This window comes from Syngnathoides biaculeatus, chromosome 12, assembly GCF_019802595.1.
Source record: "Syngnathoides biaculeatus isolate LvHL_M chromosome 12, ASM1980259v1, whole genome shotgun sequence".
NCBI classification, from domain to species: domain Eukaryota; kingdom Metazoa; phylum Chordata; class Actinopteri; order Syngnathiformes; family Syngnathidae; genus Syngnathoides; species Syngnathoides biaculeatus.
In genome coordinates, this window is record NC_084651.1 from 23,672,245 (window position 1) to 23,696,886 (window position 24,642).

General features: G+C 39.3%; 1 protein-coding gene across 2 annotated transcripts in view; it reads left to right on the forward strand.

Moving 5' to 3' along the window:
• Positions 1-217: 217 nt before the first annotated feature.
• The window catches only part of bcl11aa (BCL11 transcription factor A a), a 48,478-nt gene continuing 24,053 nt past the window's right edge, over positions 218-24,642 (forward strand). Inside the window, exons 1-2 of one of the 2 annotated variants that reach the window (XM_061837718.1) lie at positions 218-610; positions 3,746-4,198. In XM_061837718.1, the coding sequence (XP_061693702.1) occupies positions 556-610; positions 3,746-4,198 (508 nt within the window). In that variant the 5' untranslated portion in view covers positions 218-555. The remainder of the gene's footprint in view (positions 611-3,745; positions 4,199-24,642) is intronic. The other variant, XM_061837719.1, reaches the window with a different exon arrangement.

Genomic DNA, 24,642 nt, shown 5'->3' on the forward strand with positions numbered 1-24,642 from the left:
GGTGTTATTTGGCGTCCAATCCCTCCCTCCTCCCACTCCCACTCCCACTCGGGTGCCTCGGCCCAGCCCATGTTTTTGTATGTCGGGTGACCGTCCACCGCCTGACGTTCAAGTTCGCCGGGAACGTCACGTCCGTGCACTTGAACCCCCAACCATTGGGGTGGGTGGGGGTGGGGGGAGGGGTGGTGTCGGTGATGGGGGCGGAGGGGGGCTTTTGCCATTTTTTCCATCGCTCTCCCCTCTCTCCTCTCCTCTCCTCTCTCTCCATCCTCATACACACACACTCTCTCTCTCTTTTCGCCGCTCTTCTTTCTCAAAAAAGCCATGAAGGCGATCCCGCGATCCATCTTCGCCTCCGTGCCATCTTTGTATTATTTCTAATTAGTTTTGAATTTATTATTATTTTTTGCTCAGTGATTTTTGTTGTTGTTGTTGTTGTTGTGTGTGGATGACGAAGGCGCCGGATGAAGACATTCTTTTGCCCCAGCGGAGTCTCCCATGTGTAACCCCGGCTCTTCCCGATGTGATCCGCACTGAGCGCCGCCGCCAGCCACCATGTCTCGCCGCAAGCAAGGGAAACCTCAGCACTTAAGTAAACGGGATTTCTCGCGTAAGTACAAAGCGGGAACGGAAAGATACATGCCCATGCATCGGTCTCGTTCGGTTAAAGAGGCAAATGGGAGGTATTGGTGAGGGGGGAGGGGGGTGTGATGGCAAGGGGGATCAGCGGAACGTCAGCCGTGAGTTCACCGAGATGGAGCGCTCGGACCCGCGGTGAACTGAACTCAACTGCTCGGTCACAAAAGTGCGCCACATGAGTTCGCAGACCAGAGCAAACATAAGTTTGTCGGTCTTATGGCAAAACAGCAACAGGGATCGTAAAGGGGACATTTGGTATCGAGGGGCTCCAAGTGTGCCCCCTCGATCGGTCCGGTCAGCTGAGGCGCAACACCGATCATCTGAGCGCGATCATAGACGAGAGCCCCCGACGGAAGATAACTTACCGTCTTGTGGGAAAGTTTCCCCTTCTCTCTCGCGCGCTATATTTTGGGATTCTTTTTTTTTTTTTTTTTTTTTTTTTTTCAAAAAGCGGAAAGTACAAGTTGGGAGTTTAAATTTCTGGAAGCAAGGGAAACACATCACCTCGTGTTTACAACGTGCCTCCGTCACAGCAACGCCGCGCTTGGTTTGGCGCACACAACACACGTCGATTTCCTTTCCTCGCTTTTAAAACCCTTACGCCTATCATGCAAATGTCTTGGTGTTCATCCCACTTTAGGAACTTTCTCGCGGAAACACACGCAATAAAGTTGCAAGACAGCAACAGGAACTACTCCTCATTCTCGGCTTTTATATTTTATGTCACAAAAAAGTGGCTAAATACATGTAAATATTTATGTACAGTTGTTGTAAATAATTTATTGGTTATTCAGTTTTGTTGCAAGGTCTGAACTGCATACATTTTCAGTACCGTTTACGTAAAATGACCCATCTCACGCACGACCTATTGATCACCTCAACTAATCTGTCGTCTTTATTGCTCCGATAATGACAGACATACTCATACTCATACTCATACTAACAGGAATAGAAAGTGCGTTTGATACGAAATTGGTTCTAGAAATTAATCCTGGCGACAGTTCCAGTGTAGTCAATGAAATAATAATTTTGATACTAAATCATGAAACTTGTATACGTATACATGAATGCTTGGTTAAGTTTTGGTATGTTGACTGTGTGTCGTCCGTGGAGCTGCTCGGTTGACACATTTTTTGGGGTCGTGCATGCAAGGTGACAGCGACCATGGCGATAAACTGTCGCTAGGAGGCAGAGCACGATCAGAAAATCCAGCTCAGAACTTGAACTTGATCACTTTCACTGCGACTTCTGCACATACTCACTGGCACTGTGTGGACTATAGGATTTTTTATTTTTTTATTTTTTTATTGGTGAGGGGGAGGCAAGGGATGCCCCGGGTATTACATAGATCCCCCCCCCCCCACACACACACAATCGCGTCATCAAACTGCCCATATGCACCTTGACCTCACCGTTTTTTGGGGGTGGGGGAGATTTAGAATTTTGCAGACATTTCAGATGTATAAAATTTATTCACAACATGAGCATTGAAAAGAGACCAGAACTTTTTTGTATGTAAACTCATGATCATAAATATATACATACCATTTTAATATTTGTGTCTTTACAGCAGGACTAACATTTTATTTAAACCATCCACAAAAAGAATTAATTATGGAATAAAATATGTACTGTACAGCGGTTTATTTTCAGATTTTTGCATGTTTAACTTTAAAACAACATTTAATTCAATTTCAGCAAGGCCGTATTTTTCCATGTGTGTTCGCATGAAATGGAAGAGTTTGTAAAACGTAATACGTACACAGACAAATTTATACTGTGTTCTTCTTTCACTGTCGTTAAAGTTAAGTGATCTTTTTATCTTAAAATCTTTTGCCCCTTCCCACTAAGCTTTATATGCAACAAACTGCATTTTCTAGCAATACACTAACTCCCTATTGAAGTGTTGGATGTAAGGACCTTATGTACAGCCTTTATCAATATCTTACTTGCCGTCATTGATTCCTTTTTTATTTTTTTATTTTTTGTAATTGTGTAACAAAAGTAAGGCCGTGCTGACCTGAAGTGAAATCATTAGTGGTCAGGGGGGAGTAGGATGAGGCTGGGTTGAAGGGCTTGTGGTGGTGTTGGGGAATTTATCATGTTATCTCCGTGTCCCACTTTGCTTGCACATGTGTGCAGGAGTGCAGCGTTCAAATGATAATTTCTGGAGGGGGATGTAGTCCACATACCATAAAAAAAGACACACACACATACGCACAAACACACGCACACAGATACACTGGGTAGCATTCCAACACGCACATTCCAAACCTTCCCTTTTATCAGACAAAATCTGTACCAATCACCCTGACGATGAAAATTAAAATCTATTTTTTGATCCTCAGTGGTTTTATGTTCATTAAAATGTGAAATTGGGTGGCTGAGTAAAGAAGGTCAACGAGCATTATCTGGCGAGTGCGGAGTCACACTCCTCACCTTCGACTGGAAGATCTTTAAAAGAAGGACACTGAATTACGCTTCTTTAATGCAGCGGTTGCTCTGTTCACACGTCTCAACTCCATCGTAGGAGGATGTGCCTTTGACAAAAGCCTTCTTAAAAAGTAGTCTAGAGTTAATCCCAGATCGAAAGAGTGAGGAATCGCATTGAATGGCTCATTTTGGGGAGTTTTGAAGTCTGTGTCAGGCTGTGTGCCGCTAATGTACACTTTTTGTACTGGGCCTTGCAGACACGTTGGACATGGTTGTTGCATTTGATTCCGTCTGCTGGTTAAAGGGAAAAAACTTTTTAAAACAAGGTTAAGAAAGTCAAAATAGTTGTACATTACTGCTATGCTGAAAATGTCAAAGCCTATTTTCCTGTTACTATCAAAAAAAAATGTTGACTTTAGATTCAGTAATTCTGATCACAACATGTTTCTGTCATTACATCACGCTGTTATTGTCCTGTGTTGCATGCTTAGCACCTTAAAAGTTTGTCTTTCTAGCTGTCAAGTTAGCTTCCTCCCCAAACTAAAAATATTTTGGACATAAATATGTTAATTGATTTAGTGAACTCCTGATTCATTTTCTAATTCCCTTCATTCCGGTTATTCTTCCCACTCTTATCTATTTCTTTTTCTATGGCCTTTCCCTCCATCACCAGCAGCCGACCCCCTGTCCACGGCAGTTGTCTCGTCGGAGGAGTTGTCAGAGCGCTGCTCGGAGCATTCGGAGGGGAGCAGCAGCCTAAATGGGCACCGCTCAGGCTCGACATTAGGCCGGCTATCGCGACCGGGTCACGACCCCCACCACTCTCCGGAACAGGACCTGCTGACCTGCGGCCAGTGCCAGGCCACATTCCCCTTGGCGGACATCCTGCTCTTCATTGAGCATAAGAGGAAGCGATGCAACGGCCCCCCCTGTCTGAGTGTGGGACGAGGCCTAGACAAGCCCCCCTCACCCTCCCCGGGCCTGGCCCTGACCCCGTCTCCGGCCTTGAGCTCTCTGCGCAGTCGAAGGCCCGTGGAAGTCGGCATCCAGGCTACACTGGCGGACGACGACGACGAGCGCTTTTTGTCACCTAGAGGAATCTGCCCCAAACAGGAGCTCCTCCCAGGTAAGTGCCTTCACACCTCCTGTCATGTGTTCTTTCCCTCTGGGTTTGCACATAGTGCCTCACAATAGGTGAACAAGCCTCTCTGATGTTTGCAGAGGGTCTTTTGAGCAGATGTTTGTCCATCTATAAGGTCATAAATTTGCAATAAGAAGACAACTGGAAATCTTGGTTGTTGAAAGCATGAATGCATTTCAATATCCACATATTGCACCTCTTTGGGCTTTGTTGTGTGTACAGCCAGGACGTGTTATATTTGGATGAGAAATCTGCAAGCGCTCCACCAAAACTGCACAGAAGCCAGTGTACTCTAAGAAGACATGTTAAGACAAGCCCCGGGCTTCTGCTTTTCTACACAGGAGCGTAGCGAGAAGTAGGAATGACACCTGGAACAATGAGGTTCTGTCTTCTGTTCCGACTAACAACAAACATATGGTTATGGTTGCCATTGTTAAAAAAAATATATATCTGGACTCTCTGGGTCAGTTTATACAGCACTTTATATGCACTCATGAGTGTGTGTGTGCAAGCATTTATGACCCGGACTCTTCCTGAGTTTGGGCGCGCAGAATGTGTGTTCTTTTTCAATGTATGAGTGTGTGCTTGCTTCTCTCATGTGGCCTGAGCAGATGTGTCCGCTCGGTGTGGTTTCCCTTCTTTCATCCCGACTAAATGCAGTCCAGCTCTCCACGCTGTGTTAGTACTTTAGACATCTTTCTTTTTTTTTGTTTTTTGCACCATATTCTTCACAGGTAAAAATTTAAGATTTGTCCTCACTTGTATCTTCTCGTTAATCTTTTCCCTTGTGAAGCAATCAAATAGCAGGTATGCGGAGAAAGGGAAAAGCCAGCATTAGTTAGGCTCTGAAAGGAAAAGTCATTTATATAAAGCATCTTAACGCCACAAATTATTTGTTGCGCTGCCATCTTTTCCTCCCCATGCATTTTAATTAGCAGTAGTTTTTAGTGGCCGCCTGCCTGTACCAAATTAGCCACTGCAGAAAAAGAAGGGTAAAAAGGGGATGGAGATGAAATACAGTAGCGGAAAGACACAATAAAAATAGATACGTTATCCTTTTGTTCCTTTAGTGCGTATAAGGAATCCCAAGTGCTCCAGTTTGTTACCCATGTAGATGTTTTTGTTTTTGTATTTGTGTGGAAACTAAGTAATTGTTGTGTACGACCTCTGTCCAGCATTAAATAACATTTAAAATAAGGCGTGGCGATGAGGAAAATTATTGACAGGCAAATGTGCATTTGATCTTTTTCTTCAGATAGACAAATCTACGTGTATTTTTGTCAGCAAACCTGCTTGTCTAAGCTATATTTCTACACACGCATACACACACACACACACACACACACCACACACACACACACACACACACACGCACACACACACACTTGCGAGCTCAACTCGGTTATTAGAGCGATTTACATCATAATGCAGGCGCCTGGTTGTTTCAATAGCGTTGTGTGTGGGAACGTCATGGTATCAACAGCGAAAATAGGATGGCTGTGCTATATGTCTTGTCTGAGTTAGAACTCCAAAAAGCCATAGAACATACTTGAGATTTTTGCACACCAGTTTTCTGTTAGGAAGAAAAAAAAAAAAAGAGAACACATCTACTCTGATCATAAAAGCCAGTATTTCCCCTCCTGCTTTCATCCTAATTGACCCCAAACTGTCATGGCAAAGTAAATATGTCAGAAAAAAATCCTCCCGGAGCTTCAACCTTGATTATATCTGCCCGCCATTCCTAATGACAAAACAAGGAAGAGAGCGAACGCAGTGTGTTTCTTATTTATTAATGTTGACTTGTTGTGTTCAAGCGGCGTCTCTAATTATATATTTGATTTTTCCTTACAGTTAATCAAGACAGTCAGACATTACAGATTAACTCTGTTTTTGCAAAAACCCACACAGATGTATCTTCTTTAAGGCGAGTGACAGTGGTCAGTTTTTAAAATCGAAAAGCGACATTAGAGAATGTGTTAGGTGTTTCATCACTACGTTGAAAGTAATCCATCACAGTTAATATTTTAACTTCAATTAAATAAAGCAGATTTATTTAGTGTGTCCTCAAAGTTTAACCTGAAAGTTTTCATTTTGTGTGAAGCATTTTTGAATATTGAAATATGCATTTCTCATTTTAGCCAAAACGTTAAGCTCTTGCTGACTTAGTTTGGTTTAGTTTGGAAAAACGGCAAAGAATTACAGCTTTAATACGCATTCACAAACTCATAAACACTTCAAACAAGTCACAGGCTTTTGCTGTCCATATTTCCTAACACTTTACAGTGTAATATATACTGTAGGTTTAATCATCAGCTCCTCCTGTTACCAGTCTCCCTGGTGTGTACTCTCCAGCAAAACATTCTTGGGATGAATATCACACCCAGTCCAGGGCAGATACAATTTTAAAACAAAGCATTTGCTTTAAACTAACTGTAACATTACCAAAATGGTAAGTTTTTTAATTTTTCCTCCCCAGGTCAGTGTTGGTCCACATTGATTTCGCAAATCACATTCAATTCCAGAAAATACTTAGGTCAAAATAAAACTTTTCACTTCAGTGCATCACTGCAACACTGCATATTTAAATTAGAGTAAAGAAAATACATTCACAGCACTTGAAATGAGCAAGGGGATATTTTTGAACAATTTGAATTCAAATGAAAACAAAAACCACATTTACATTTTTACAGTGTGGTGTAGCATGCTCCAGACATCGCCTGTGATGATTTAGTTGTACTTCTATTGCAATTGGAATAACTGCTTAACCTGGATGGAGCTCATGCCATTTTTTTCGATAAGTCAAATTTTTTTTGAGCTTGTTTGTGTGTATGTATGATGTGATGACTCTGGAGTTGCTTGTTGTGAAATGTGTATCTTTGGTCTGAGTGCGACAATGATACTCCAGCTGCAACGCTCCGAAGAGCACAAAGCGTCGGACTCGTGCTTGGCCGCCGCTATTTGCATATCAAAGAGATCCGGCTGTGGAGAGGATGCATTACCTGTGTGTGTGTGTGTGTGTGTGTGTGTACATGTGTTTATGTGAGAGGATTGTATAAGCGAATCAGTGATGCAAAAAAGAAAAAATCACCATATCTACCTACCACACATGCACACACACGCACACACAATATGCACTCTCTCTTGCCCATTTATTCTATTAATCCCTAACTGAGATGAAAATTGTGATATAATCCCTGAGGCCGTTCATTCAAAAAGCATTACTAATGTCTCAAAAGAGAGGGCTTTGCATGTGTGTGTACGTGTTTGTCTCTGTGCGTATATGTGTCAATGACCATTTCTCTCACCTCATCTCTGCATGGTTTTGACGGATTTGAACAGTCTTGGTTTGAAAACTGAAAAATGTTTTGATGATGTGGAGTTTTGTTTTTCGACTATATTTTTGACCCTTAAAGGAGTGATTCTTAAAGTGGCGGCACGGTGGCACAACTGGTTCGAGCATTGGCTTCACAGTTCTGAGGATGGGCATTAAAATCCCGACTCTGTGTGGAGTTTGCATGCTCTCCCCGTGCCTGTGTGGGTGATTTCCTTCCACATCCCCAAAAGAGGCATTGATTTAAAGACTCTAAATTGCGCCGAGGTATGATTGTGAGAGCGACTGGTTGTTTGTTGCTACGTGCCCTCTGATTGGCTGGCGAACAGTTCAGAGTGTAGCCCGCCTCCTGCCAAATGATAGCTGGGATAGGCTCCTGCACTCCTGCGTCCCTTGTGAGGATAAGCGGCTAAGAAAGTGCAATGATAGATTCTTAAAATGCGGTATGCAGGTTCCCCCTAGTGGTACACGAAATAATCACTTAAGTATAGTTATATTTAATGTTTAAATTCAATACATTTGCATTTAATCTGCTGGAACAGTTTGATGTTTTTAACATTTATTTCAGCACAATTTTATGTACAATACAGTTGCATTTTTTTTACATTTCAGCACAGTGTCATTGTTGAAATCCTGCAAAATGCTACAGTAATTGATAATATTTAACATAACTTTTTGTAATAAAACATATTTTTGATAAACGCTTAGGCCTAAAAATATTACTGTATTCAAATGTTGTTCGTAGTGGTGGTACTGGAGAGCTATATGTTTTGTTTTTTGTTTTTTAGACGGGAATTGGCAAAAAAAGTTATCAAAGCAGCGATTCAAAGAACAAAACGCTTGTTGTTTGCCACAGAAGTTTATGTTAATGAGCTGAAACTAAGCCAGAAGAAACAGCTGTTGATCCTATTGACCAACGATGTCATCGTCTGATAAACTGTGCTATCCCATCGATAGTTGCTCATTAGCACGGCCATTATTCCGACTTGCACAGATGAACCCTAAAATGTATCGAGACCCACTTGAAACTATCTATGAAAGCCATTAGCCCGCACTGGTGATATTCCCATATGAAGGCTGGCAACATGATGATTGTTGTGTATGATTTATTGTTTAGTAATTATCTCATCATCACTGCTAATGCAACTTACCTCAATATATATTAGTTCATCTCCAAGGTCCATTTATTTTCTTCCATGGTGTCAGTTCCCATTCTCAGCCTCATTCCTCTCTTTCTCTTTCTCCGTGGCTTGCTATGACTTATTTTTTTTCGTGCCATTTCATTTTCTCATTTCACTCATGCATTTGTCTCCCTCCCTTGCAACATTTAACAGTTAATGCAAATCCAACACTGCAGATTGTAATGGAACCGTTTTGGATGTGTTTAGCGTGTGACTCTCGCACTACAGCGAGCCTACAAAGAGATTTCACACACAGGCTGCCATCCCTAATCTATTGATAGCCCGGCTTTCGTCCTTTTCCAGCGTAAGATTTATTAGAGGACTCAAGTGCTGCCTTTTTGAACTTCTCTTCTTCAGTTTGGAATGTGCTTATAAAGTGTAAATATCTTTTTGGAGGCGTAGAATATCAGCAGCGGGATAACACATGTAACTTTGACGGTGCAGCGAATAATATGCAGTTGGAGACAGGATATTGTATTGTAGTACTTTATATTCAGCAGTCACTTCCATTTTTATAATTCCACAAATGTGTTATTTATGTACTGTCAGCTGTTAATGACCAATGCTTTATTTTAAGCAAAGTTATATGGTTTTTCAACAAACATATGTCAGCTGATGTTGGAGTCCATCCTGAACTATTTTATTTTATTTTTTTATGGGCCAACTCAGATGAAGATTTTTTCCCTGCACACGGAGGTGCACTTTGGCTAAAATGGGGGCACGTCTCCAAAGACTCTTGGAGGCCAACACCCACCTGTCCACTCATGTTCCCCCTGCACAGGCTGCTTTAATAAAAAAAAGATATTTTGGTGGACTGTCATAAAATCAAATGAATATCATCATTACGCTGAATAGCATTGTTTTAATTAGTAGGAGCTTTGCAAGTGTTTTTCGTCAATGACTGTCCAATCTTGGACTATTTGGAAAATATGACACAAAATATTTTACTTAAGTCATGAAATTATTTTTGTTTTGATTGCTGCCACTGCAGAAAATACCGGCTCATCTAAATAGGATGTTGGAAATGGAAGCAATGTATTCAGCGCTTTTCACCAGTTTTGAAAGATTAATTGCCTCAATCCAAGTTGCTGTAGCCATAAAATGTGTATTTTAGTGGTACTGCTTACATTGTCTGTCAAATTCATCTTTTGGCTGCAGGGTAGACAACTGGTTAGCAGAGTCACAGTTCTGAGGACCCGGATTAAAATCTGGCCTCATCTTTGTGAGACGTTTCATGTCCTCCCCGTGCTTGAGTGGTTTTTCTCCAGGTACTCCGATTTCCTCCCATACCCCAAAGCTCAGGATGTGCAGGGCTCTTGCCCGAGGTCATCTGACATAGCTGCTCGTATGCCCGTGATGCTAGTGTGTTAAGAGTCATGCGAGATGGACAAATGGATAAAATTAATCTTTCTTTTACTTGGAATTTGTCGGCTTTTCTTGAGCAGTTTGTACCGAAGCTCAGGTGGAACCACCTGAATTTCAAAACAAAGCTTCTTTCAGACTCTGATGATCAGCACAGGGGCCCAACTGTTTTGAGGCAGCTACCGTCCCAATATGTGGCAGAAAAAAATTCCGATAGCCAACAAATGTAATAAAGCATGTAATGATTAAAATAATGTATTTTTTTGTACCAAAACAATAAAAAAATGGCAAATATTTGAATTATAGACAGAATGTTGGATTACAGCAGTTGAGGTGGTACCCCGCCTCTTGTCCAGAGTCAGCTGGGATAGGCTCCACCACACCCATGACCCTAGTGAGGATAAGTGATATGGAAAATGAATGGATGAAGGTTTGACTGTTTCACTATACTTTGTCTGTTAGTGTTTGTTTGATTTTACAACACAGAGGAATTTTCCAGAGAAAAATCAAGCCCAAAAAATCATTAAATGTTGAATTTATCTTGAGATTTAGGCCATAAATGTCCCATATGCAGTATGTAAGCAGAAAGAGTGAAGTTACCGGCAAAACCTTATTTATGCAGAGTGCCCTTTAACTTTAAATCTTAATGAATTATTTTTCATTATTTTGTTTGCCATGAAGTGATGACTCATTTCTCAGATGTCAGTCACATTTTAAATATATGGGGCACAAAGAGAGAATTAAACTGAAACGGAAGCCAATTTTTACTCTAACAATGCAGTCTAAGCATTAAAATAATTCTTATAAACATAGAGTATGTATATACATGTCTACTTACAGACTTACTTCTTGATGGGCATAATAGAAGCTGGAGAAGGCTGTAAAACACACGGAAAACCCTTCTATCAGCCATGCACATTCCTGTACCTCCTACTGAACATTTTAGTGTTACATGACAAAGTTAGACTATAGGAGCCTTCCATTGGCAAAGCTATGGCAAATTACGACTTTTGGATCAGGGCTAATGCTGACAGATGAAAATGGTCAGGCTCTAAGAAAAACAATAGTTTTTTTCAGTCTCTCCATGCAACCCAGTTCCAAAATGTCCCAGTGACTGGGTACCGGTGTACTAGCCAGTGGTTGTGTACCACTGTTCTAGTGTATTATCATTTTACATGAAGCTGACAAAAAAATACTTTAATAACATTGAAAAGTTAAATTGAATGAGTGAAAGCCATCACATTGCCCACATTATTTGATTCACAGCTAATTCATGAGAAGGCATGTCTCAGATGGAGTCTTCCTCAAAAACTACATTGAAAAACAACAACTTTCAACGATTTCCTAGTTTGAGGTTTCTAAAGGGGGCTCCCAGACATGTGCGACTACTCTTGTGGAGTACTCTACACACTCACTGATGGTGGAGGATTGTTTATTGATCTGATTCTTTTGTGTTTATCTTAGCAATTCAGTGTCCATGCTACATTTACTCCTTCGGAGCACCAGGGAAAAGCTTCTGCTTTTGGCTCACTTGCTGCTCACAGGGTGTGTTTATTCTTGTATGCACACACACAAGCACACGTGTGCACACACACACGCACAGTTCAGAGTGCGCATGTTACTCTCTTATTACGTTAAAGGGTTCATAAAAGTGTTTATATGCAACAAAGTTTATTTATATATGCCACTGGATTATAGAACCCATCTCAACACATACACACGCACACATATTTATCAATGGCCTCCTTTGTTCGGCTATTAAGACCTTTGCAGTCTGTCTACATGCAGTCCAGACTACTGCTTTCATGTAGCCGGTGCGGGTTCGAGTCTCAGCCAGTGTCCTGACACAAAGCCGCTGGAGCTCTCCAGTGCTGGTCCCAAGCCCAGAAAGTCTGTGTGCGACTTGGCAAAATGAATACTGGGGTTTTCATTGGTAGTTTATGTGTGACCCACACACACATCATGAGATGCTTGCATCTTCCAGCTGTGTGTGAGTGGGTCGAATCTTTGATGTTGACATTGTGAGTGTGTCTGTTTGTCTCACTTTCTCCTACCACCTTCTCCACTTGTCATCCTTTTCTTCAGTAAATGTTGTTGATTGCCATACAAAATAGGATCCATCCTCCTAGCAGGATAACATATGTAATTCGTACAATCTACAGCTGATATGAGATGTCCTTTAGCCGACACAACTCAGTGAGTGAAACTCAAGCACTTCACATGGCAGTTGTTCGTAGCGACGTTACCGATTCTGCATGTAAAGGGCTTCAAATGCTTTACATCAGAGGCATTCCAATACATATTTAAAGTCAACAAACGAGTGTAAGATTAAATATAAGTAGATCCTTCTATGCCCTCATTCAGGTCAAGGGTGAGCTGAAAACTAACTTGGGGTGAGAGGCCGGGTACACCCTGAAATGGTCGCCAGCCAATCACAGAGCACTTTTGGACAAAAAAAAAAAAAAATCACACGCTTTTAGACGGTTTAAAGTTGTTTTAGGAATGTGGGAGGAAGTCGGCATATCCAGATAAAAGTTGCAAAGTTCTGCCCGAAACAATAGATACAATTACATTATTACGCTGCCAGAAGTTCATTTCACTTGAACTATAAACATCTTTGATTTCATCTTATAAAAAATAACGTTTGCAATGCACTTTAATACATTAGGTTGTCCTGAAGTTCCGGGGATGAGAAACATAAAAAAATATATATATATATATATATATATATATATATAATATATATATATATATATATGTGTGTGTGTGTGTATAAAAAGATGCGAGGAAGTTCTGCAGATTAAAACCTGATGAATAGTTGAGCATGGTAAATGCTCATAATTTGATAAAAATACCAAATGACAGGTTTCGGTCAATATGGAAAGGCTTCTGCGTCCCAATCTGCTATTTACCATCTATAATAGTATTAAATATGTGATTAAGTTCCCCACATTCGTAGCAGGTCTTCAACATTTTGGGGAAAAAAAACGTCATTTCCTACCATTACCATGAATGCCAGTAAATATTGAATACTGACCTTGCTGTGAAAAAAAGTACTACTATTCCTAGTCGTACTTACAGTGTATTGCGCAAATGAATTAAAAAAATTAATAGTTTCATCACATGAAAAGAAACCAGTTCAGAATTCATTTGTCATATTCAAATGGTATATGAAACATTATAGCAAATGCCCATGAATGTTTTTTCCTTTTTTCAAAATCCTATTTGGAATCTAAAATATTTTTTTTTTAATATTTTAATAATGTAATATATAAATGTACAAAACGGGCATATTGTCAGAAAAATTGGCAAAGAGCAGTAATAGGAATGTGCACTCAACACACAAACATAGGACGCATAAGGGAACCCCAAACACAAACGCATACACAAACCGCCAACAGCAGCAACACTGACTTTTCCAGATAATTTGTGGACGCTCATTTGAATTTTAAGTGCTACTTTAATCTTCAAAGCTCAAATAGCTTTATGAATATGGATGCAGTGGGCAGACTTTAGTTCATTACCTAGTTGTAAATTCTAATGACCATTAGTTCCTCACAGTAATTGCCAATTGTTTTGCATTTTTGATTGGCCTATTACTATGCGCATTTGCGATGCACATCCGCCACGCTTGTCAGAGCCCGCATGTCAGGGGGTGTTGTCATGCTTGTGTATGTGCGTTGTGTCTGCGTGTTCACATTTCTGCCTTGGGTAATTGTGTGTGTGTTTGATAGTGTTGTCTGTGTATGAGAGATGGATGTTTTGTTGTTGTTTTGATTTTCGGCTAATATAAAAGGAAAGTTGCATTATTCTTAATTGTGATGAGCCGAGCCAGATATTGGACATATTTAATTTACATGATGTCTTGCCTCCTTCCTCATTGCAGTGCTTGTCCGACACACACACGCGCACACACACAGATACAAAATATAGTCAACAAACCATCTGGCTAGGTCCTATATTGGTGAGCTGACATGGTAAAATGATTTCTCAATGTACATCCCCCTTCTCGCTCTCTCTCCATCTCTCTGTGTTGGTCCATTTATTTTGAGCAACCCCCCCCCCCCACTTTGTTGGACAAAAGATATTAATCGAGTTCTCCTCTGTCCCTCCTCAACAGCATATTGAGAATCAATCTGGCCGAACGTGGTTGACTTTGTACCAGTGGTTAATAGAGGGCGCTCGGGTGGCACCCCACCGCTGCTGACTCACACAAAAAGGACAGGAGGGAATGGAATAAAAGAAGGAAAATGAAAATAGGTGATATTCTAAAAATATTACAAATCATATGTACAGTATATTTAGTTTAACATGAGCATAGTATTTAGGTTAATGGTGAGTGAAACTGAGTGGTTTGTTGATGTTGTCTCATTGTCACTTCTGGTTTAGGGAGCTTTGACGTGAGCTGTTAAGTCTCGTTACTTTTATGATATTTGTGGTTGGGCCCTCAATAATGAGAAAGATATTGCTGTCAAATTCAAGCTCTCAACCAATTCATGTTCAACCCTCCCACAGCCATGTTTGGAAGCCCACTCCTATTGTGGTGCAGAGGGGCATCTGTACCTGGCTCGTTGAAAATAGCTCGAAGAGGGCAATAATTATATATTGGAGAGTCAAAGGATGGCTGGAAGCAATTTTTAAGGTAAAACACGTTTTATTAATTTTTTTTCCCGATGACAAAACAGCTCTCACTTTTCGGGTTGTTTAAGAACGGCATTGGTTGATTATTTTGATAAATGATAATTTGATCGCTGCCTAATTAACAATGTGTTTTTTCTGGAATTAGATAAGAAAGATATACCTTTATATGAATATAACAATAATGATAATACAATATTTTGGTCTGGGGTTGTCTGGAAACCAGTTCAGGCTGTGGTCGCCTCCTGCCTGAAAATAGCTGGGATAGGCTCCAGCACTCCCGCAACCCTTGTGAGGATAATGTACTCAGCTAATGGATGAATAGTTAATATTTTAGTTAAACATTTTAGTCAACATATTGTTTGTACTTGCAGAGTCGCTCACTATAAACCAAGGTCAAGCTATCGATTCTGATAATAGGTCAAATAAAAGAAACTAGTGTCCTAATGTGCTGCATGTGTCACACGTTTATGAATGGACACAATAAAATACTCCCACTGCTCGGAAACACTGAGCTACAGCATGCAAATAGACTACGGGTACAGTCCTCTATGATGAAAACTGCTTTCTCCGAGGAAAGAATAAGCAAAAAAAAAAAAAAGTCAATAAAGAACATTGATTGTCATTGAATAATGAGGGTACAACATACAGAAGATGAGAACAATGATGTGTAGCAGCATCACCAAACGATTGCACAAGCACTGTTTAAATTTTCTTCTCAGATCCCCTTTGTTGTTGCATTTTTTAAAAATCATTTATTTGCCTCCACTTTCAACTAACACAAATACTCCTCTTCCGTCCTCCTCCCAGTTTGTGTACAACCGCTGTTAGGGGAAATATGTAAAACTACATCCCGATGAAAAGGAATTCTTAATTGCTCAGAAATGAGCAACGTGACGGACGAAGTGTTCGTGTGTGTATTTTGAGGGGTGGTCTCCATTAGGACTCAAGCGGCCTGTTTCCTGAGGTGTCTATTCACACACATGCAGACCACACATAGAGTCTATACCTCTGGCTGCTGTTGCTCACTTCAAAGTTCTTAATATTCAGCTGGGAAACTGTATCCAGAGTACAGCTAAATTATTTAGTGAGTGAACTTTTTTAGGTAGTCAGATCAACTGATGGGCAATTTTCTCTCTCGCTCGTGTGTGTGTGTGTGTGTGTGTGCGCGCTCATGCCCGGTGCTTGGTCTTAGGCCAAGAGCATGCATAATTGATTCCATGCCCACGATCATTTTCTTGATGTAATTGCCCTGTAAGATATGATGAAATCTAATGGATAATTTATTTCCCCAAAATGGAATGGCTAAAATGTACTTTTTAGTCATTTTTCTCTCTTTTTCCCCCGTGGGTGTTCCTGGACGAGTGTATGTTTTGTGCATGAACATTTCTGCTGTGTGCGGTCAATGAAAGTAATTCTCATACTACTGTCATTGGTTATTGTCAAGGTAAAAAAAAACATTTTATTTTTAACTAAAAAAACAAATAAAGCCCTTTTGGAAAGGCTATGTAACTGAGGATAAACAAAGAATTGTGAAGTAAGATAAGAAGATTATTTTGTGTTGTTGTTTTCAATTGTAACCATGTTTTTTTTATTAGCCAAGATAGAATTTTTCAGTATCTATGCAAATCTTTCTTGTTGAAGTTATAGGAAAATAATCTTTACATTTTACAACCTGGATTAAAATCCTCCCCATTTGTACAATCACATGTATTAAAAAAACATGCACACACTATTTATTTATTGTTAAAGTCATAATAGAGTGTTACCTTCCTTGAACTGTTGCTCTCCAATCAATAAGCTTGCCAGAACACAATTGCATTGTGTGTGTGTGTCCACCAGATGTGTGTGCACTGATAAGAAAGTACATTTTACCTACAGCGTATCATTTATGAACTCCGTTTCTCCCTTTTCACTCTTTTGTCCTGCTTTTTTCACAATATGTTTTGCCCTAGACTGTAGTTCAATTGGACTGTAGTTAACACTACACGTACACAGAAATAAAAACACAAACATAGTTTCCCATACTTTACTGTATTTTTTGTTTTGTTTTGTAATGTATTTATTTCAGCTTTGTCGAATTAATAATTCATTTCTGTTTGCTTTTCTGGCTCACAGTATCATGTATTCATCGACTGCTGACAGAAGGACAGACAAAGACCCCACTACCCACCCCCGCCCCCCACATATGTACAAACACAGTTTACCTTTGGCGTACAATAGAAATGCCAGTCCCCAGTCCTCAAAGTTAGGTGATGAAAGAGATTGTGGAATGGAACTGTGAAAGGTAGAAAGAGAAGGACTGAAAGATGAGGAAGAGAGGGCATAGGGGTAGAGTGCCTTGTGGGGCTTGGGCGGAGGGGTGGGATATAGATAGAGGTGGGATAGGGGATCTAAGAGAGAAGGAGAAAAAGGGGTGGGGTGAGATAAAGTCAAGTCGCAAAGGCTGAATCCTGACAGTGACTGTCCACTAACATAAACTTGGCCAGCATCCAATTGTTTGATGAGACTCATGTTGTAAGTTTGCGGATGTGCGCATTTGTGTGCGTTTAGCACGCCCTGCCCCCCCCCCCCAAACTCAACCCACACTGTGACATGCACTTGCTCTAGCTCTGCCTTGTTTGTCATTAGGCTCCCTTTGCCTTCCTCATCATGCACTCGCATACATGCAGAGGATGATTCATGCTTGGCTAGAAGAGCAATACCAGAACTATAAATCGTTAAAACAGTAAAGTTACAACAACACCAAACAACACAAATATATCTAAGAAAAACAATATATATTTTAGATAACACTGACTTTTCACTTATCATTAATGATATATTTTTAAATGTATTACAGACCTGGTCACATGGCATTCATCCACCCATTACCCCTACAGAAGGGAAATTCAGTGAAAATATGGAGTTGGTCGCCGATGCGCAGCTATATAACAACTTCCGCTCTTCTGGGAACCCCTCCAATATTTTGGACGTTGGCTGAGACAGCCTAGTTTAAAAATAGCTCTTCTAGTTCAAAGGTGTTTGATGAGGTAGACATCAGCGGTGTGTGGGACAGTTGAGTTCTTCCGCACCAAAGAAATCCAACAATGTGTTTCTGGACCTTCTTTTGTGCCCTGGGGCTGAGTCACACCAGAACTGATAATAGGCCTTCTCCAAACTGTACTCTCAGAGTTGAAAGCATTATTTATCCAAACAATTTTGTGTGAACTGTATAAAGAACAGGAAAACAATGGTGTACAGGTAGTCCTTATTGATTAACTAACTGATTTTATCCATTACGTGTAGGTAGAGGTAAGGCATAGAAAAGAACTATACTTCACTATACTACTTCAACAACAATGGTCAGATGGAACAAAAGGAACAATAGTAGAGGCTTACACGCTAAATGTATGTTTTTTTTGATGGTATTATCTAGCATTATAACACTATAGACATAACTTATGATTGGTATACAAGTACCATTTGTTGTACAAAGTTTTCTGAAACCAATATGTATTTTGAAGTAAACACTTCATCCATCCATCTGTACTGCTGATCGTCACTAGGGTCACAGGTGTAATGGAGGCTATTCCAGCTGACTGTGGGTGAGAGGTGGGGTCCACCCTGAGCTGACAAATTTTAAAAATGCATGGGAACGTGTTTTATTGTTGTAGTCAAATCTGTACTTGCTCAAAACTCTGATACTGTAGTAACAATGTAAAGTAAGCTGCAGTTACAACACAACATCTACTTTAAACATGAATACGGTAGCAGCACAGCATGTTCTACACGAGTAAGGGTTTTTAGGAATGTGCTCTTTCGTTAGAAATAAGGTTTATTGTATCATAGATTCTTCCCTAAATTTCCCATTTTTTGATATCTAAATGTACAGGGACAACAACAACAGGAATTTTAGCAGTTTTGCACAAATATTCAATGCTTGCCCAATATTCATAACAGTTGAGAATTTAAAACAGAGGTATTAACCTCAAGGCCTGAGGTCCAGATCTGTTCCGTCATGCCATTTTACAGTATGCGGCCTTGGAAAGAAAATAATTTGGATCAAGTTCAACAATTCCTGCTAAAATCTGTACAAAAATTAGAACTCATCAAATGTAATAAACAACATCAAGAAAGTCGCAAACATTTTTTTGGTAACCAAATTTACCCATCAATTTATTGTTTACTAGACATGTAATACTATGGTGTGGCGATGAAACCTTTATATGGTTTCTAAGTCATAATGACACTCTGACCATAACCATACTAACAACACAGCCTGCAGCAAAAAAAGACTAACACAGCTGGAAACCATACACATACCAAAAACTATCATCTTAAAACACAATAATAGCATATAAATACGAATAATAGTGGTGCTCAAAAAATGTGAGAATGACACATTGCCAAAAGTGAATGAACATTAGTTTGTCTTTGGGTGAAATCTTGACCTTCCCTTCTGCCATGAGGTTTGTTGTATGCAGTACTCAAATGAATGTGTTTCTCATTAAGGGTCATTGCTGCACAATGTGTGCCCTTCGATTGAGTAACGACCAAAGTCCAAGGTACAACATTAGTGAGAATAGACTCTGTCTTACCCAAACCCTGATGAGCTCTAGCCCAACAGAAAATGGACTGATGGAGAGGCCTGAGGTTTATATTGCTTGTGTTACCGTGAATGTCATATGAGAGAACAGGTGGAAAATGGGCTTAAGGTGCATGATGGACCTTTGTAGTATGTAACACGAACCATGAACTGGACATGTTGAATTGACATTAAACAATTTTATTCCATAGGGATGATTAATCGTTATCCTAATCTTTTAAATATTTGGATAATAATAAAATACAACATGAATTTCAGTGCATAATCAAATTGAATTCGAAAATCAAATGAGTAAGTCATTAATGTACTAAACAAAAGCTGAGTTGTCTATAGTGGTATTATTTAGATACAGCTTTTGTTATAGATAATGGAAGCGTACTTCATCTCGTGACTGGTGATTGTGTATGCAGCTGCAAACAACTCCCCCTTAGCCTAGAAATTGATTTATTGTACATTGTTGGTCCAGGTGCCCAATTCTGATTCAGTTCTTATACCCACAAGTTTTTTTTTTACTATTTATGTACATTTCAAGTAACAGATATGCTCATGACTGTGTTTACATTCCCTGAACATATGAAACAACCTGCGCTAATGGCCAAGTTGTCAAGTGTAAACAAAGGTCAGCAGCAACACTGAAGTAAACAATGTAGAGCTAAAAAAAAATACAAAAATGAAATGTAGCACATTGTTTAGATGGCTTGAGATGACTATTTGGGCCATTTAAATGATGGTATCCCACATTACAGCATTGGATGCTGTCAGCAATTAAATTACTTAAATATTTTATGATCAAAACACCAAATTTACAGTGCATGTTTTCTAATTTAGTGTTTATTTGTATTCTTTGGGCAGACATGGATGTCAATGCATCAGCAATGGATGTACTTCGATGATGTCAAGCTTGCATTCAGCCTGAATGTGCTGCTTGAACATGGAACTGTAAGCTAATCCATTCTACATAGGGTCCCGTTAATTCACATTTACATACTTTTAAAGCTATTTTATACAATATATCTTTGAAATTATTGGACTTTACTAGCTCGCTGTCATTGTCTTTGTTAGTCAAGATGAGACAAACGTATTTGTTTTCAGCCACTTATCACAGAAGAAATCAGTCAGTCCTTCCCTTCACTTTGTCCTTGTAGAATGTATAATATATATATATATATATATATATTTTTTTTTTTATTATTTTTATTTTTTTATTTATTGGCAGCATGGTGGATCAGCTGCAAAGCGTTGGCCTCACAGTTCTGAGCTCCCAGGTTTGATCCCTTGACCAGTCTGTGTGGACTTGGCATGTTCTCTCCGTGCCTGCATGGTTTTCTCCGGCCACTCCAGTTTCCTTCCACATCCCAAAAACAAGCAACATTAATTGGACACTTTAAATTACACCAAGGCGTGATTATGAGGCTGTTTGCCTCGATGTGCCCTTCGATTGGCTGGCAACCAGTTCAGAGTGTACCCTGCCTTCTGCCCAATGACAGCTGAGATAGGCTCCAACATACAGCCCGCGACCCTTGTGAGGATAAGAAAATGGATGGATGGATTAATTTTTTTCTTAAACATCTGAATTGCCGCTGCCAATTTCCCACAGGGGAAGTCATTTACACGCACATGCACAAAAATAGATCCAGGATGGTAGTGCAACTTACTGTTTCTACTTCTGGCTATACCTCACCTCGCCCCCACTGCCTAGTAGCTATTTCTAACATCTTTGGCTGCATTTGAAATTAAAGCTGCGTGGCCATATCAGCTAGCTTCTTTCGTTCCTGCTCTCTAATCTTATGTAAACACAAAAATCAGCTTCCAGCTTACTCTGGCAGTTGAGAGCAAGCAACGATGTCCCACTGCGATACAGAGCTCTAAATCTCGGATTTAAAGTTTAGAGCTGCTTCATATTTTTGGGAGGTCCGCTTATGTTGGTGGATGACGTTTTTCCTTTGTCTCTTTCTTGTATTGAAGCCCGATAGAAGTAATTTTTATTTTTGTTTAAAAAAGAAAGCTTTGAGAGAATTTTTAAGTACTCTAAAAGTTAAAGTTCAAGTCCATTCCTGTAAATTATTCAGCTAGATATTCCCATAATTAAGAGAAAAGTGCAGAAGGAAGACTAAATTGAGACAAAGATCAAGTGGAATTGAAAGAAAAGAAAATATTTCTTCACCGCGCTGAAGGAGACTTGTGACATGACCCATGTCCAGAACCATGTACGCATAAAAGCGTCTGTCTGCCAAGATACATTTTTATGTATACCTGTGTGTGTGTGTGTGTCTGTGTGTGTGTTCATGAGCTTTGGAAGATATTTGAGTATGTCCGTTCCATGTCAGTGAATGATCTATGGTTTGTGTTTACCAGGTCTAACGTTGGCACGGCTTGCCATCACTTGCGTATGAATGATAAATCACGATGTCCATCAGATTCACCCAAGCACCTGAGGTCTCTCTTTTTCTTTTTGCTGTAACATTGAAATGTATTGGTCTGCCTTTATGAAAAAAAAAAAAAAAAAAAAAAAAAACTAAATTCAAAACAACCTTCATACATTTGGAAATAGTCTCATCAGTCATTTGGTAAAAGAAATATGACATAAATTATTGCTATGAGCATTGTGTGGGAAATACTGAACACAGGAATACATTTCATTACATATGAACAATGTTTTGCATGTACAGTATTCAAGAAATCCAAACGACTTATTTTTAAAATTTTAAATTGTAATTGTGAGAATAGGCAGCAGGAAAATAAACAATATAACTGTTGTATTACTACTACAAAAACTATTGTAAATTGTTTTTCAAATAAAAACAAACAAATCACTTTTTCACCACCTACATTTACACATTAATTACCATAATTTCTGATCATTGATATAGTCTTTTTAATCTCATAGATAAATGATTCTCCGATGTCCCCCACCCCTGAAAAATCATCATGCAAAACCAGAACCAAGTAATCTTTTCGTGGTGAAAAGTCCAAGTCTCTTTTGCGCCATCCACACATTAGGGTCTCTCTAGGTTCTTTATCCTTTACACTATTAAAACACACAACCATGTTAACATTCAGGCATCAAAATATCTTATTGCTGCTTTTGTCAGCTGCTTATGAAGTTTATTAAGAGCTGACTGAAGACATTCCAGCTCCCTTATGAACTGGATCATTTTTTGACTGGTGTTATAGGAGATGACAGATGGTGTGTGAGACAAAGTTTACTCTTTTCATGTCTATTGCCTTTTTAAAAGTTATATATATATATATATAATATATATATATATATATATATATATATATATTTTTTTTTTTAATGTAGATTATCTGAAATCCACAAATTTATATTTACTGGTTCAAGGTAACCTGAAGTTGTGTTTGGACATTGATGACCTTTTGTTGTGACAATCTGTAAAAACAGATCAAAACAGTGGAATTAGTACCATAATCACCATTTAAAGATTTTAAGAGCAGAACTAGTGCAAGGAAGCTCTTTCAGATAGATCAACACTCTCCGATACTTCTGGTCTAATATTTTTGACTTGTTGAAGTGAGTATAATATTTGTATCTTCATTTTTAGTACACACATAACTATTTTTAGGTGCAAGAGATGACACACAGTACATGGACATTCTGATGACCGCCATGGTCTCATAGCATTCGTTTTTTACCTCTTGGTTGCCCGCTGTCTCACTTCATTCTTGTTGTTGTTGTTTTTTTTTTTTTTTGTTTTTACGCTGGCTCTCCGAACCCCCCTAAAGTCGGTTTGTGTTTCCACAGCCTGCTTGTCTCAGTAACAGTAAATACCCTTGCTATCTGACACAGATCCACCTTTCTACTTGACCGGGCACATAGAGAGGGTCAGCTTTGTGTGTGTGTGTGAACAAAAGTGTATTCCCCAGTGAGTCTCTGCCCCTTGGTTTAAAGGACTGAGTGAACACACCCTCTTCTTCACTCTCCCCCGAGCAGGCTCCCATCTCTGACATAAAACAGGTTTAATCTTTGACTCTGTGTCCAAACTGGCCTCTTTACAGGTGAAGAGAGCCTCTTGGGGTGTGTATGTAACCGTTAGATTTACTCTGACCTAAATTTGGAGGACAATAGCCTGGAGGCTGTGTGTGTATATCTGATTGTGTCTCTCCCGTGCCACTGTGTTTTAGTCTTTCTGCTCTTTGGTTCCCTCAATGCTTTTAGCCTCAATCTTTTTCTTGAGAAATACAGTACAACTATTTTCAGTAGTTGTGTTTTTACTGCTTGACGGCAACCGCTGAAATGCCATATGACTGTATCAATTGAGAAATTAGGTATACACACCTATCAACGCTTATGACACAAACATTATCCACAAAAAAATTCAACATTTTATACCACTAAATTCTGTTTAAAATTGGAATGAATTAGAAGTACCTGGGCATTTACAAAGCTAACACGTTTCCCCTAAGCAAGGTGGTGACTAATACACAGAAGAAGCATAACAAAAATGCTACTCGAGTTATTTTTCTGTATTGTGAAAACATCACTTTCATGAAATACTGGAGCTAAACAACCTGGAATAAAATGAGTGCCTTGGTTGAAATCACAGTTAAGTGAACCAGCATGTGCTCAACACGTCGAGATGAAAACCCCCTTTAGGTTTCCGCATGTCAAATGTTTTTTAGGGCCGTATAAAAAGTTGCTACATCGCAATTCCGTAAATTCTGAGAGCATATCCAACATGTTACTCAATGGTGCGCATCTTTGTGACAATTAAACTGCACAGTTATTTATAGAATTTGTTTGTACAAGGAAATTCCATATTGCTCCTTCTATTTTTGATTCTAGTGATTTTCAGTAAATTAGCATCTTAATTGTTAAGTATTATTTGATTGTATTGAAGCTAACCTCAAGAAGAATTGAGAAAGGTTGATCAAGGCTGAAAAAAATACTTGAATATTGTCCAAAAAAATGAATTTCATGATATTTGTTTTTCAAACTTTTAAGAGGAAATGTGAAAAATTAGTCAAAAGGAAATCCTCAAGTAATCTTTTTTTTCACTTCTTTGATGAGGGGACATTTTCTACTTCCAGTAAACTGTACTTATCTAAAATTTCCCATACTTTGTTTGATCATTTAAATGAACATTTCCATCAGTAAATCCTGAATGTCTTTTTTAAAACTAGACATTAGCCAATACCTTATAAAATCTGTTGACGTAAATTAAGTGACAAAACAGAACCGCAAAGCAGTGATACTGAGAAAAACTGTTTGAAAGAAAGGGTGATGTGATGCAGTAAAAAAAAAGTGCAAGAACAATGGACATTAAACTTTCCATGTTCATTCTTTGTCACATATTTAAGTTTATTATAA